The sequence below is a fragment of the Triplophysa dalaica genome, chromosome 4 (genome assembly GCF_015846415.1).
Source record: "Triplophysa dalaica isolate WHDGS20190420 chromosome 4, ASM1584641v1, whole genome shotgun sequence".
NCBI classification, from domain to species: Eukaryota; Metazoa; Chordata; class Actinopteri; order Cypriniformes; family Nemacheilidae; genus Triplophysa; species Triplophysa dalaica.
The window spans coordinates 25,358,390-25,371,989 of record NC_079545.1 but is presented as its reverse complement, the minus strand read 5'-3'; the positions used below and the strand labels follow the sequence as shown (position 1 = coordinate 25,371,989).

General features: G+C 36.2%; 2 protein-coding genes across 8 annotated transcripts in view; both read right to left on the bottom strand.

The window, feature by feature from the left end:
• The window catches only part of wdfy3 (WD repeat and FYVE domain containing 3), a 72,910-nt gene extending 64,759 nt beyond the window's left edge, over nt 1–8,151 (bottom strand). For 3 of the 5 annotated variants that reach the window (XM_056745286.1, XM_056745287.1, XM_056745291.1), the window contains exon 1: nt 5,434–5,477. In XM_056745286.1, coding sequence (XP_056601264.1) covers nt 5,434–5,462 — 29 coding nt within the window. In that variant the 5' untranslated portion in view covers nt 5,463–5,477. Of the gene's footprint in view, nt 1–268; nt 288–5,433; nt 5,478–7,935 lie in introns of those variants that run through there. The other 2 variants (XM_056745288.1, XM_056745290.1) reach the window with 2 other exon arrangements.
• A 279-nt stretch (nt 8,152–8,430) lies between these two features.
• Nucleotides 8,431–12,775, bottom strand: si:dkey-193c22.1 (uncharacterized protein LOC567837 homolog). 3 transcript variants are annotated; one of them, XM_056746301.1, is made up of 9 exons: nt 12,712–12,775; nt 12,083–12,119; nt 11,830–11,979; nt 11,634–11,754; nt 11,226–11,438; nt 11,055–11,138; nt 10,606–10,747; nt 10,345–10,507; nt 8,431–9,999 (listed from the first exon to the last, which is right to left on the bottom strand). In XM_056746301.1, coding segments are annotated over exons 2-9 (1,113 nt in total). In that variant the 5' UTR covers nt 12,085–12,119; nt 12,712–12,775; the 3' UTR covers nt 8,431–9,761. The 3 variants fall into 3 exon arrangements, with proteins under 3 accessions (XP_056602279.1, XP_056602280.1, XP_056602281.1); XM_056746302.1 differs by having other exon boundaries at nt 12,727–12,775; XM_056746303.1 differs by lacking the exon at nt 12,712–12,775 and adding an exon at nt 12,697–12,711.
• Between the last annotated feature and the right edge of the window lie 825 nt (nt 12,776–13,600).

Genomic DNA, 13,600 nt, shown 5'->3' with positions numbered 1-13,600 from the left:
AAAAAATCTTAAAATAGCTGCCATGATCCAAAATTGCCTGTTCGACCAAACATTATACACTAGAAAAACTTCAAGTTGAGCCGAGACACTCCACATACCCTGCATATCCAAAACAACTGCTCAGCATTTATTTAATTTGGCCTACAGTGAACTGTTGTTTTGCAACTCTATTATTTTAGTTTGACGTATAAACCCAACAAAAGCAAGTGAAATATCTCAAGTACCGCAATACCCCCTTGAGTATAAGAAGGTACAATACTCTTTATACCTTTTGAAGAGTAGCTCCTTCTAGGCTTGTTGCGATTGTCGTGTCAACGGTGATACACGGTGTCCACCCCCCAACCGATTACATCACTTGTCCACAGTGGCACTGACCCCCACTGCAATTTCATAGTAATAAATGACTTGGTTTAGATAAAGACCAAACGACAGTAGCGCGTATGAATGCGGCTGCTGCATTCATCGTAAGAGGAACAAGTGTCGCAGCAAAGATCATTTTATTCATCATAGAAGAAGAAGGAAGTGCTGACTGAATTGCCATTCGCGGATGCTTTACTGTGAAAGAACATGCAGCTTAGCAGAATATGTAAACACTGTCATCAAGAGCCAGATTCCTGTTTTTCTAATTTAAAAAATCCGGCGTTTTGTCATCGTATCGGCTATTCCTTTCTTACTATTTAACATAAGATTTTTCATTTTGTATTTATTTGTTATTGCACTGTGTTTGCAGTCAGTGATTACTCGTTTAGTTAATATAGCCAACTTATTTAATGCAAAGGATTTCTATTTTCGTTGCTTAATTATTTGCTTGATGTGTGTTGTGATCATTTGTTTTGTTTAAGGCAACCTATCGGAGGTTTTGGATTTTTATATTTTGTTTCTTATTTTTTAGCATGGTGCAGTGATTATTCGTTTTGTGAGGTCTGTATATAAGCCAATGTCATTGTACTTTTTTGTGCTTTTAGTTAGAAAGATATTGAACCCACCATTAATTCAAGCAATTCCCATTCCTGCATTGCCACGGTTTCAAAACTAAGATTAAAATCCCTTATGAGCACGGCCGCCACATCTTCGACCACACCACAGCAAACCCCCCACCCCTGGTGTCACTGCCGGTACTTCCTGTATTTTTACACGTATAATAACCGGTGGGAAAATTTAATCACTGCCACATCCCTAGCTCCTTCCTCTCGACATTAAACATTCAGCACTCATATACTGGTTTCTGAGACGTCAGTCACTATAATGATTATTTTAAGAGCTAGAATGCAGAGCTCTGAAGACATGCTGCATCATTTCATCAGACAACAGATTAACTTGAACTGGTAGGAAAGATAATACAAGCACACATAAAAGTGACATGCAAATACTTTGTTCTTTGTCATTAATACTCATAAACACCAAGTCAGGAATTAACACAACGTCAGACAATGTTTCTTGCTTGTGCCACAGTTGCACAACACTAAAAACTACGGCAAAACGGGATGGTTCACACAAAAACTTCAATACTTTTATCATTTATTTACCCTCATGTCATTCCAAACCTGTATAATTTTACTTCTACAAAACACAAAATATATTTTGAAAAATGTTGGTAACCAAACAACATTGGCCCATACTTCCACTGTATGGACACAAAACAATTGAGACATTTCTCAAAATATCTTCTGCTGTGTTGCACAGAAGAAAGAGTCATATACTTTGTAGTTCTTTGAAATGTTTATTTTTAGGTGAACTAATCCATGGCCATTACCCAATAGCCATTTAGATTACATCTCACTAGCCTGAGAAGTGAAACAAAATGTAACTGTAATTTGCTTAAGTAAATTTACAGCTTACATACGTTTCAAAAATGAAAATGTGATCTATTTTTAATTTCTGAATGCATCATTCTTGGGAAAATGAGAGGCAGATTTGATGTAAATTGCTGGAGAGTAAGGTCACTAGAACATGAAATCTTCAGTAAATTGTGGCTAAGCTTTTTACGCTTTAAGTCTTTCATGGCATTTCTTAGAGAGCTGCCAACTCCAATGACTGTCTGAGAAAAGCAAAGTAAGCTCCAAAGGCCTGTTTGAGAAAAAAAGCATAGCTTCAGCCTCTTCAAAGCTTCTCAAAGTCTCTAGGGAATGCTGAGTGACGTAAAGACAAAAACTTCAGATCTCTGTCACTTTTGTGGGTGACGGATGTGTAGACTTGGCCAAATAAACAAGAGGCTAGAGTGCAAGTTACATCAATATAAAACAGCCCACTGGACTCCAGGACAGACATGAACCTCATAGGTCTTCAAATATTCATTAGCTTCATGTCTCCCTGACCTCAATTTTTTCCTGTTAACGTTAACTGTTTATTTTGTTGTTTTAATCCGATTTATAATCTGACAATGATCACAAATAGCTTTCATTCAGAGTAGCCATTTTTTGAGATACCGGATTATAAAACATGAATCTAAAAATCTATATCTAAAATCTGTTAGCAAAGCATTGCCTGATATGTATGTACATTAAAAGAATGTGAGAATTTTTTACATTTAAAAAATATACTTTAAATTAATATATGTAATTGACATTTCGCAACAACACTGAAAAAAGTTTTCAAGCAGTACTTCATCCAAATAATCATTAGTTTTTCAATTCAGTTTAACATTATTTGTAATTGTATAATTCTTTTTTTTTTAATCAAAAGCGCAACTAAGAAATGCTTGTTTTGAAGAATGTACAATTTCAAGGTTACACACAGGTCAGCTCATGCGCATTTAACACAAAGCTTGACCAGTCACCACAGACCGCGCTCTTCAAGTCAACAGTCAGTCGATCGCCATATTCACTCGTGAATATGTTTTCAAGATAACTGAAATACTTCCGAAATTATTTGATAATAAAAATAAATTCTTAATGTTTTATCGCTGTCTGTTATTGTAGACGTTTTGTACTTAAGTGTCAAAATACTAACATTAGTTCAAAATGTGTGGGAGATCTTAAGTAAACAATTTCCCGCTCCCGTTCATTACTCAACCTTGGATGAGGCGAGACGGAGTACTAATTTATTGTTCCCTGCACTTTTGAATTACAAAGTTATTTGTAAGTAATGTGTTATCTATTATAATTTCGACTTCAGATTTGTTATTTGCCGAAAATAAAGGGTTATGTTTAGTGCACTAAACATAATTCTACCATCATAAATCGACCACTGAGCTTAACACCGAGCTTTCCTGTAGCTCAGTGGTAAGAGCATTGCGTTAACAAGGTTGTGGGTTCGATCCCAGGGGATTGCAAATACCTTTGTAAAATGTATAAGATAAAGCAATGTAAGTCGCTTTGGATAAAAGCGTCTGCCAAATGCCTAAATGTAAATGTAGTATTAACCTGGGGACGTCTTTTCATTTGTAATAATGTGTGTGAGGATACTGTGTGTGAGGATACTGTGTGTGAGGATACTGTGTGTGAGGATACTGTGTGTGAGGATACTGTGTGTGAGGATGTTGTGTGAGAAATTCCTAAATTATTTTCCAGGTGTCGGAGAAGGAAAAGGCTGAAAAAATTATTCAGCAGGAAAGCAGTCATTAGACATGCACAAGCTGTACCCAAAGACGTTGGCGTCATACTTGAGGGACAATAAAGGCTGTTGTTGTCTAAGGTCAATTTGTGTCAGCTCGTAGAAATTTTTAATCTGACACTTGTACTGAAATTGTTAATAAATTAATAAATGTTTAAGAATTTTGTTTAGTCTTTTTTATTAGATTTTTGATAGAATTAATGGGAATCATGTTTTATTAAATCCATATATTTTTGTTTAAAAAAAATAATAAAGCAAATCATTTCCATTACATATTTCTTAAAGCGGCCCTGCAACGATGTGTCATGCATTCTGACTTCTTTACAATGTAAAACGTGCTGTCTTCTCATGCTTAACATCTGTGCTCGATACACTCACCCAGCGATCGTACGGGTTTCAGAAATATTTTTCGAACATATAAAACTGTTTCGCAACAACTTTTCTTAGTCCCTTATTGGACAATGATGTCTGTGTTTACTTGATGGGTGCGCACGTGGTTTGGTTCAGCCTACCCCTCCCCCCCCCCGCACGTACGTGTTCAGAAACAATCGTAAAGCTGTATCTACATTTTATATATGTGATCAAACTAAATTCTCTTTGAAGAAACGAAGTATGCAATACTACTCTATAGGTACTCAAGATGAGCTAGGCATAAAATGTTTTGCGCCCGCTTTTAATGAGAACCATTGTTTCACTCAATCTTAATTATTTGTTTTCACAAATCAAATAGATATTGTAATTGTATTTCCTAAATGACAATTTTTGTTTGAATCAATTGACTTTCTTCAATAAGAAAATATACTTTTGTGCCAGGTTTTATAAAATAGATTTCATAGACATAGTTAATATTATTTAGGGCAAGTTGTTTATTTTTCATGACCCAAGTTATAAAATGTTTTTGGTTGAATGAAAACCTTTTTTCACATTTATTTTCCTTGGCATATTTTTGGAAGAAGCATACAAAATGGTTCTATGTATAATACAGTTGCAGCACTGCCATCTTGTATGTTTTTATTTGGGCTATAGCTTAGTTTCGCAAATCTTAGATGTCACCTGTTAGATGTCGTCAATGTTGTAATGTGGAAAACTCCAGTGATTAAAAATGAAATACTCGGATTTAACATTTTGTAATAATTAATCTAGAAAATGTTCTTACATCCTAATTTTAACTGCAAAAACTTCCTTCAGCCTGCCTTTGACTGGTATCTTCAACATTTACGTAAGCAAATCAAGTAATAATTTTAATGGCTCAGCATCTCTACCAGCTAAAGCAAGATGGTCCAAAATGATGATCAAGATCAGTCAAAAGACTTTCCTCTGTCAAGTCATTGTGCCGAATGCGTCAGCATTTAATGAAGACCTTGCGTTCAAACATGTCCTAACTTGACTTACAAACAACAGTCAGAAATAATGCACTTAGTCTTCAAAAAATCGGAAAAAGAACGACTGGGAAAATAACTTACACCTACAGCGTCTGACGCAAGACTTCCATTATTTCTAGAAATGAGCGAGGCCAGATATCTAACCTTATTTTTGCATATGAAACTCACAGCAATCTCTTGTTGCTTCACTTAATCAGGAGGAACGGCGCCATCGTTTCAATCTAGCTCTGCCATCTGTCATTTGCTTACTCATCTGCTCTATCCTTTAATGTCCTTTAATTTCATGAAAACAACCATCACCGCGCATCAAAATCTCACATTCCAGCCAAATTTGCGAAAACTCTCGCGAAACACGCCGTCAGGCTGACACTGTTAAAAAGACAAGAGTAATTTCAAGACCACCATCGCAGCAACCAAACCCATGACACAAAAATACAATCCGTAAACAAGCGCCTTGTCACCATGGAGACACACTGATCAAATATGTTTTTTTCCATACCTGCTGTTCTCTCTTTGCTCCGCAAGCATCCCTTGTTGTTACCAACGCGATTTCGATCCAAAGATAGCGCAGAAAATAAACGTTCCTAGTCTGTGCTGCTCGACATGAAAAGAAGGCAAACCATTTATAGGATGCTGTAGGAGTGAGCTCGATTCACACTCCTCGCTGGCACTGCCGGGAGACCTGTGCACCAAAGAGCCAAGCAGCCTGCAGGGACTGGCACAGCTGATCCTCCCTGTCACCAGCTCTACCACGTGGCTACACCATGGGGGGATGGCCAGTGTCACACCAGGAGATACCATATTGGAAGTATGGGGGGAGAGGCTTTATCGATAACATTCAACAAGCAGGTGGTGGTTATACAACGATCACTGATTAATATGAAAAATCAACAGGTCCATAAATCCTTCTCTAATCTCCATCAGAGACATTTTGAAAAGAGGAAGCAAGTCATCTGATTCACAGGATATAAACACTCTGTACTAACTGTGGTCTGGAACAACGGTCAAAGCCTACTTAACACAGACTATCCAATTCCATCAAACGCACAAGAAAATCAAGAACAATGATCCCAAAAGACATTTTTCTTGCTTAGAGTTGACATACGACGTTTAAAGGGATAGTTCATACACCAAAAAAATTCTGTCATTATTTGCTCACTTTCGAGTTGTTCTGAATCTGTAGAAATGTCTTTGTTCAGTTGAACACGGCGAAAGATGTTTGGAAGAATGCTTATAACCAAACAGTTCTTGGACCCCATTGACTACCATGGTAGGAAAAATGACACAAAAGATGATATTTAGAAGAATCGAATGTAGGACAGCAAAATGTTCTGGGGCACTTTTGCTTACCATTGTACTCTTGTAGTCAATGGGGTCCAAAAACTGTTTGGTAACAAGCATTCGTCCAAATATCTTTCTGTGTTCAACCAAACAAAGCAATTTATACAAGTTTGGAAAAACTAGAAAGTGAGTCATTCATAATAAAATTGTCATTTTTGGGTGAACTATCCCTTAAGCAAATATAAAAACATTCTTCCTGTCGAAGTACAGGACGCCTTAAACAGACCATTTAAACAACAATCGCGCAAACCAAAGAATAAAAAGGATCACAGAGAATAACTTAAGACAAGTTACGTAAAAAAAATATGAAATCAAAACCATTCTGCAATTACATAAATCAAGAGAAACAGAGATCTGTTATTTAACCACATCTTTAATAGCATTCAACCCTAAAAGAAAATACTTCGCCTTAAGTTCTTTGCAAATATGAGTCAACAATGTCACCTTATCACAACGCTAATAATTTAAAGTAAAAATATCACATGAAATGTGTGACTTACTTCCCGAGTGACTCACTGTCTTTAGCTTACATACACTACTGTAAAACGGACACGTAATGACCCTCAAGATGCGATGCAACAACAGATTTTTTATGAGCACATGTGGAAACACATCCTAAAATCACGCTTTGCAAACATACTATAAATAAAAAATGAAAACAGACATGTTTAGTATTTAATTCAACTTTAGGTCACGTCAAAGTGAGTTGAACCCAGGCCAATGCTATGATTTGAATAACACCACACGAATTCAATGACTTGGCAAAATTCAACCAGTTGTTTATTGTTTACACGATAAAGTCACAACTGTAGTTTGTTGTATTTTATATTTTGTCACAAAAGGTTGCCTGCGTATGCTTATAAAAAGTCCAAACAGAGATGCAATGGCACGCAAACAAGCAGTCTGGACGTGCTGAGGCCACACACGGCTGTTCTCGAGTCCTCGACCTCTCACCTGGAGCAGCTGTCCGACACAACACCATCACACAATGTTCATATCAATCACTACAAGATCATCACACACTGCATTACTGCAACGTTTTAGTCTTCGTTTTTTCGGTTGTAATGTTATTCGCGAAATATCGATGAAGGCTTAAGCCATGGTAAACGATGGCTCCGCATTAAAAATGACAAATGACCTCACCAAAAAAAAACGCGGAAAAGACTCGCATACACGGATCCGACTAAGAAAATGTACGTTTTGGACGTAAGCTGCATTACAGAATTCGCCAATAAATTCAACACTGTCGCGAGTAAAGCGATAGTGACAGGAAACGCTCACACGATCTCTCCAGTCATCCTCAAAATATGTATTTATATAACATATACTAGCTAACTCCAGGGTTTTAGTAATAAACGATGGTATCTGTGTGTATTTTCCCCCACATGAAAGATAATTTACCTGCAGCTAACAAGCTAGCGGAATCTCAATGTCCTAGCCGCAGCTACGTTAGCCGGGCTACACACTATACATGTCTGACTGAATTACATCTTCAGATACACTGACTGCACGGAATATTAGCAGAACAACATCTTAACGTATTAAAAGAAATGTACAAATAAGCTGTATTGAATATGAGGGAGACTAGCGCCAGTGGGCAGTGTGTGTATGTGCGTGTTTTGCATGTATCATGTGTATCCGCATATCCATGAGAACTCACCAGACCAGCCTATGTTCTCCGCTTCACCGAGAACCGCTTTATAGAGATCCACTTTCGCTCTGTCCGTCCATATTTCACGGTTGCTTTCCGAAGCGCTTACTGTTTCTGTCAGAGCAGCTAGCTAGTGGCCATATTTAATCCTCGACATCCCAAACAACACAGGCTTGAGCTCGTCCCAGCTCCAGCGTTACTTCATCTCAGTGGTGTGGGAGACGCTGCCTCACAGTGCTCGCTGTAATACTCTAACAATACGGAGAACGTCGACACCTGCTGGCCATCCCCACACAATGGTTACGTGAGTTTTAAAGATGAACTACTCTTCTATTCTCGTGATAAAAACATGAGGACAATGTCTCGGTACTGATGCGATTTAAGAAGGGTTCGTTTAATTGACACTCAATCCGTTCATCATCTATATTCCGTTTATCCCAGTGTTTCACAACCAGGGGACTGGGGCTCACTAGGATGCCCAAACAAACATTCAAGGGGCCTCAAGATGATATAAAATATTTATTAAAATAAACAAACAAAAAAACACAGAACAGATTTCTTAGTGTTTGACTATTTGTATAACTCATATAGGCTTGTTCTTTCCGGTTAAAAATTTTCTCGAGCATAGTGAAACCTACGAACTGTGGGGCAATTCTAGGATTGGGATGTGAATTTTCACACTTGAAATATTTTTTCCCATTACAGAAAACTGAACCCTCTGTTTATATTTTTCTAAAGCCCCGTTGATAAACACATCAGAAATAAATCAGTCTACACGTTTTCTATTTTGAAGAAGGGAAATACATATTTTTCATTGTTCCTAAAGAAGGATTTTTACTACTTTTTGTGAATTAAAATATCCACAAACCAGAAGCAATAATACTCAACAAATGGAGAAGGAAGAGGTCTTCATTATATAACACTTTTTAGGAGGAATGTGGACATCATGTGAAAATTCTGAAAGCCGCACTTACCTAACTATGGAAAATCATACTTTAAAAATATGATAAGGCTTTAGACAAAGAGAGACATCTGAGCTATCAGTACAGTGAAAATATTACATTTTCATGGTAAGGTTGACCTTTGAATGGAATTTCCCTGTGCTATTCATGATGTTATGTTCCACTCAATTTAACTCCAAATTCCATAAAGCCTATATCATGACACTGTGGCAGTATTCCTATGTGAATAAGCTATACAATTTAATAATTTAACTCCAAATGACATTAAAGGATATGTTCTGACATTGTAGCAGTATACCTATAAAGTGAATAGGTTAATGTAAGGTTATTCAATAATTAAGTTAATGTTGTGACTCGTTCCCTGCAACAACATAGTCATAACCATGAGAAAACCAAATTAAGGGAAATCTGAATCAAACACATTCCCTAAATAAAACAGCGGAATCTCATATTATTTAATGTGACAATAACTGAATCTGTATAATGTGGCCCCATAAAATGTAAAAATATATATATTTTGGGAGTACTGCTGTTTTAAACTCCTACACGAGTAAGGTAAGATAAAGCAAGGTAAGAATACAGTTTTCACTCCTGTTGCAGTTTCAATTAGGATATTTGTCCTTACTGTTCACTTCATATTTTACAATGAATTAAACATTACCATCTGGTAGATAACAAGCACATATGTTTTACCATCTTGTACAAAGAACTATTGAGCACATGTTTTAGAAGAGGTGTAAACATCGGGCTGAAAATTAAACATTTCAATGTAAACTTACAATACCACTATAAAAAAAATCTCTAAATAATAATTAATGTTTGGCAAATTGAACATTACAACACTAATGTTAAAATTACTTGATGAATAGATTATTATGCCACATAACCCTGAAATTTACTATACTCGTGTTTAATACAGCCAAAAACAGTGTGGTAAAAGTGCCTGTCTGGTGCCATAAGATCAGTGACCATCTCCGTATGGTTCATTTTAGGTATTAGATGAAGAGACATCCTGATAGAAAGAGATGTGAGGAGGTCAGACAATCTCACTGATGACTCCACCGGTACTATGATGTCACTGGTTCCATGGAGTAATACCACTGGTGGAACTCTGCACAAAATCATAACAAGCACAGATGTAAGTGTAAACTACAAGCCATACAATTGTATATTGTACACGTTTGTGTGTTTTATTCTGTCAAAGCAGTGTATTGTTCTGGCCTACGTAGTAGCTCAGTTTTACACAAATAGCTTCTTCACCCAACAGCCTTACTGTATTGTGCATTTTTTTGTAAGTGATCTTTTAAAAACTGCAAGCTGTAACTTCCACTTGCTGACTAACAAAGACAGTACAATACTAAACAGATATAACCATCCACTCAGATAAACAATATAGTGCATAAACAATACACCTATAGTGACTGTGCAGAGACAAGCAATGATGTGAATGTCATACCGTTTTATCTGATCCTCATTCAATTTCTTCAATAATGATGTTGGCGAGTAATAATCAAAGTTCTCCAGACCACCCATAGCTTTGTGCATTGTTGACACATATTCAACACCCCTCATTTTCTCATGTTTATAATGATCCATTATATTGTATACTCCACTCAGACCTGTTACAAGATCAATAATCACAAAATGACAGATTTTCATTTACCAGCTGGCAGACAGCAATCACTACGTTACAAGAAATACAGTGTAATAACCTTACCAATATTTCCTTTGATGGCAGATACAAGTTCTCTCTGTTTGGGGAGCTCAATGAATAGCTCTTCTGCACTGTTCACAAGAAACAACGTGGTAAGGGCACACAGATGAGCCCCTGCAGAGTGACCCATTAAAACTATGTTGTCCTGTTTAAAAAACAATCAGAATTAAAAGTTCTTTACTACTAGAATATATATTTACACTTTACTACAAATATCACGGTTAAAGTGTGGTTATTGTGAGACTATATGGTTCTTATGGTTGCTACAAATTAAACCAAATACCTATTGTTACTATTAATTTATTTTGCTAAGGGCATCCACACTTAAAATGGTGGCAACAATCCGTCCTTTAATATGCAGAAAACTAAGGCTACAGAAAAATGTAAATGCATGCCAAACCACTTCAAACGTTTCTACAGAAATGAACAGTGGACTGGATTTTAACACTTACTTTGTCAAGATTAAATGTTTGGCCCCTTTCTCTCACCCACAGCAAACTATCACAAATGTCTTGAACCATATTTAGAACATTTCCCTGAAAACACAACACATATTGCACATTTCAAATATGTCAGTTTAAAAAACTTCATAATAGTATATATAATGTAGACAGATGGCTCACCTTTGGATATATGGAATAATCCGGACAAATTACAGAGGCATTAAGCTCTTTTGCCATTTGTAGGGCTAAAAGACAATAAATGGATCTTTCTCCTGAGCCCCACGCACCTCCATACACAAATATAACCACCGGTACAGGAGCAGCATTAGAATTGTCCATGCTTGGCGAATAGTATAAATCTAGTTTGTAGCCTCGCCGACCAAAGGTGATACCCTAAGAAGGAAGGTGGTATGCCATGTATTTAGTAACTGAATTTGTATATAACCTTCTAATATTAAAAATTCTGTTCCATTAGTCTAGTCAAAAAATTATCAATTTAAAGAAAAACAAAATATCTTTGACTTCACCAACCACATGCCACATGTTGTTGTTAACATTTAAAACATTAAAAAAATAAACATAACTAACTTTCACATAGTGCTTGCTATTTTTGTCATCTTTGTACCACAACTTCCACTGAAAGTACAGTTTTCCATATTGAAGATACTTCAGCATCTCTAGCACGGCTCTTGTCAAACAGTATATGCGCCTGCAAGGAAAGTGACAACATTACGAAAAAACAAGCAAAACTATAAAGGTAGTTTGAATCGATTCGTGCAGTCACCTTGGTTTGAGAGCCTCCATATATTTTTGGTACCCAGGTTTATTGGGCCAGCCATAAAGCCACTGGGCAACCAGAGAGATGCTATAAGGGAGACCCACAAAAAAAGCCCCTGCTACCACTGGCAGAGAGAAATAGCACTTCAACCCAATCCTGTAAGGAAAAGAGAAGCTCTATAGAAATACACAGTGTATCTCCCATACTGTATATATAGGGCAGTAACAAACAAAATAAGACATTTTCATATCACACTTACATTTTTTATGGCAGCTGCTGGTGATCAGATTTTATACCTAGGGAAGCAAAATGATACAGATTATATTATATCAAGAAAATCACTTTAAAAGGATCTTGCTTTTATTATGACATTTTTGTGTTACCCAGTTACAGATACACATGGAGCCACAGCATTATTATTTTTTTCAAATCAATACAATCGTAAAATTGTATAATTACAATTATTAAAAACGATTTATAGATTAAGATGACTTCATCTCATTTACAAGCAAGATAGACTTTGAACATTGTGTATGATGTCAACGTCATGTATCCTTAAGACAAAGCGGTATCTCACTACGCGTTTTATAAGCGGACAGTCCATTTTAACCGAGATATTTCAACACGATACACACAAATGTATAAAATCTGAATAAGTCGAAAGCGAGATTTATAAACATAACGTCTTCTGAAAGTTAGCTTCTGAATGTGTCTACGGCACGGCTTTCTTCCTTTAAAACTCAAGTCAAACATAAACGGTTTACAAGGATGGACAAGGAAGCAAATGAGCAGTTTTAGAAAAGCAGTTTCTCGATTTTTCTACATATCAAAATGAATACTCGGTAAACATCAGTGATGCAAAGACTACATTACGTAAAGCGAGATCACCTGCAGATGACATACCAGTGTTCTGTATCTCTAGCTGCGCACTGGATGCATGCACAACCCCGACTTCCTGTAGCAGGCTGCTCCTATTGGTTCGTCGGCTCACTTGGGCGGGACAAGACGCATGTCAAGTGACAACTCCATATTATTATTAAAAACCTCTTCTTTTCTACAAGCGATAAGACAAAACAATATTTAAATAAAATATTTATTATTTAAACACGAAAGCCCAAAGAACACGTGCAGCTATAGCACGGTTTGTACATTTTCCAAAGTAATTGATTCGTAGGTTTATTTTATTTTATGTGCTCTCCTGTTTTTTGTTTTTGTAATCTTCTTTTGTCTTGTTTGTTTGTTTTGAGCCATGGTATTGTTTTTCCTTTCTTTTCCATCAATTTTACAGTTTACTTAATTAATGTTGGGCTATATGTTTATGTTGTTCACTAAGATTTAAAGTTGTATTTACGCCGTTTAAGATGATTTACAAAACATCAAGTTATTCATTTATTAGAAAAGGTTGTTATACGGGTCATTTCAAATAGGGAATGGTACCAAACAAGAGATTCATGTAACGAAGATTGACAAAATATTGCTACCATAGCAAGAATGTCTCAATGGTTGGTAGTTTACTATATTCCTAAACTAAAACAAATACATATGTTCTGTGTTGGGTAAGTTACTGTGAAAAGTAATTAATTACTAGTTACTAATTACATATTCTGTAGTGTTATTAGATAACTTGACAAATTACTCTCTCCAAAAAGTATTTAATTACTTTTTAATTACTTTTACCTTGATTAGTTAAGTGATTCAAGGATAGACATGAAACGGCTCTTTTAATCCATTCAAATAAATAATATTAAACTACATAAAGTACTCTTATTAACTGACT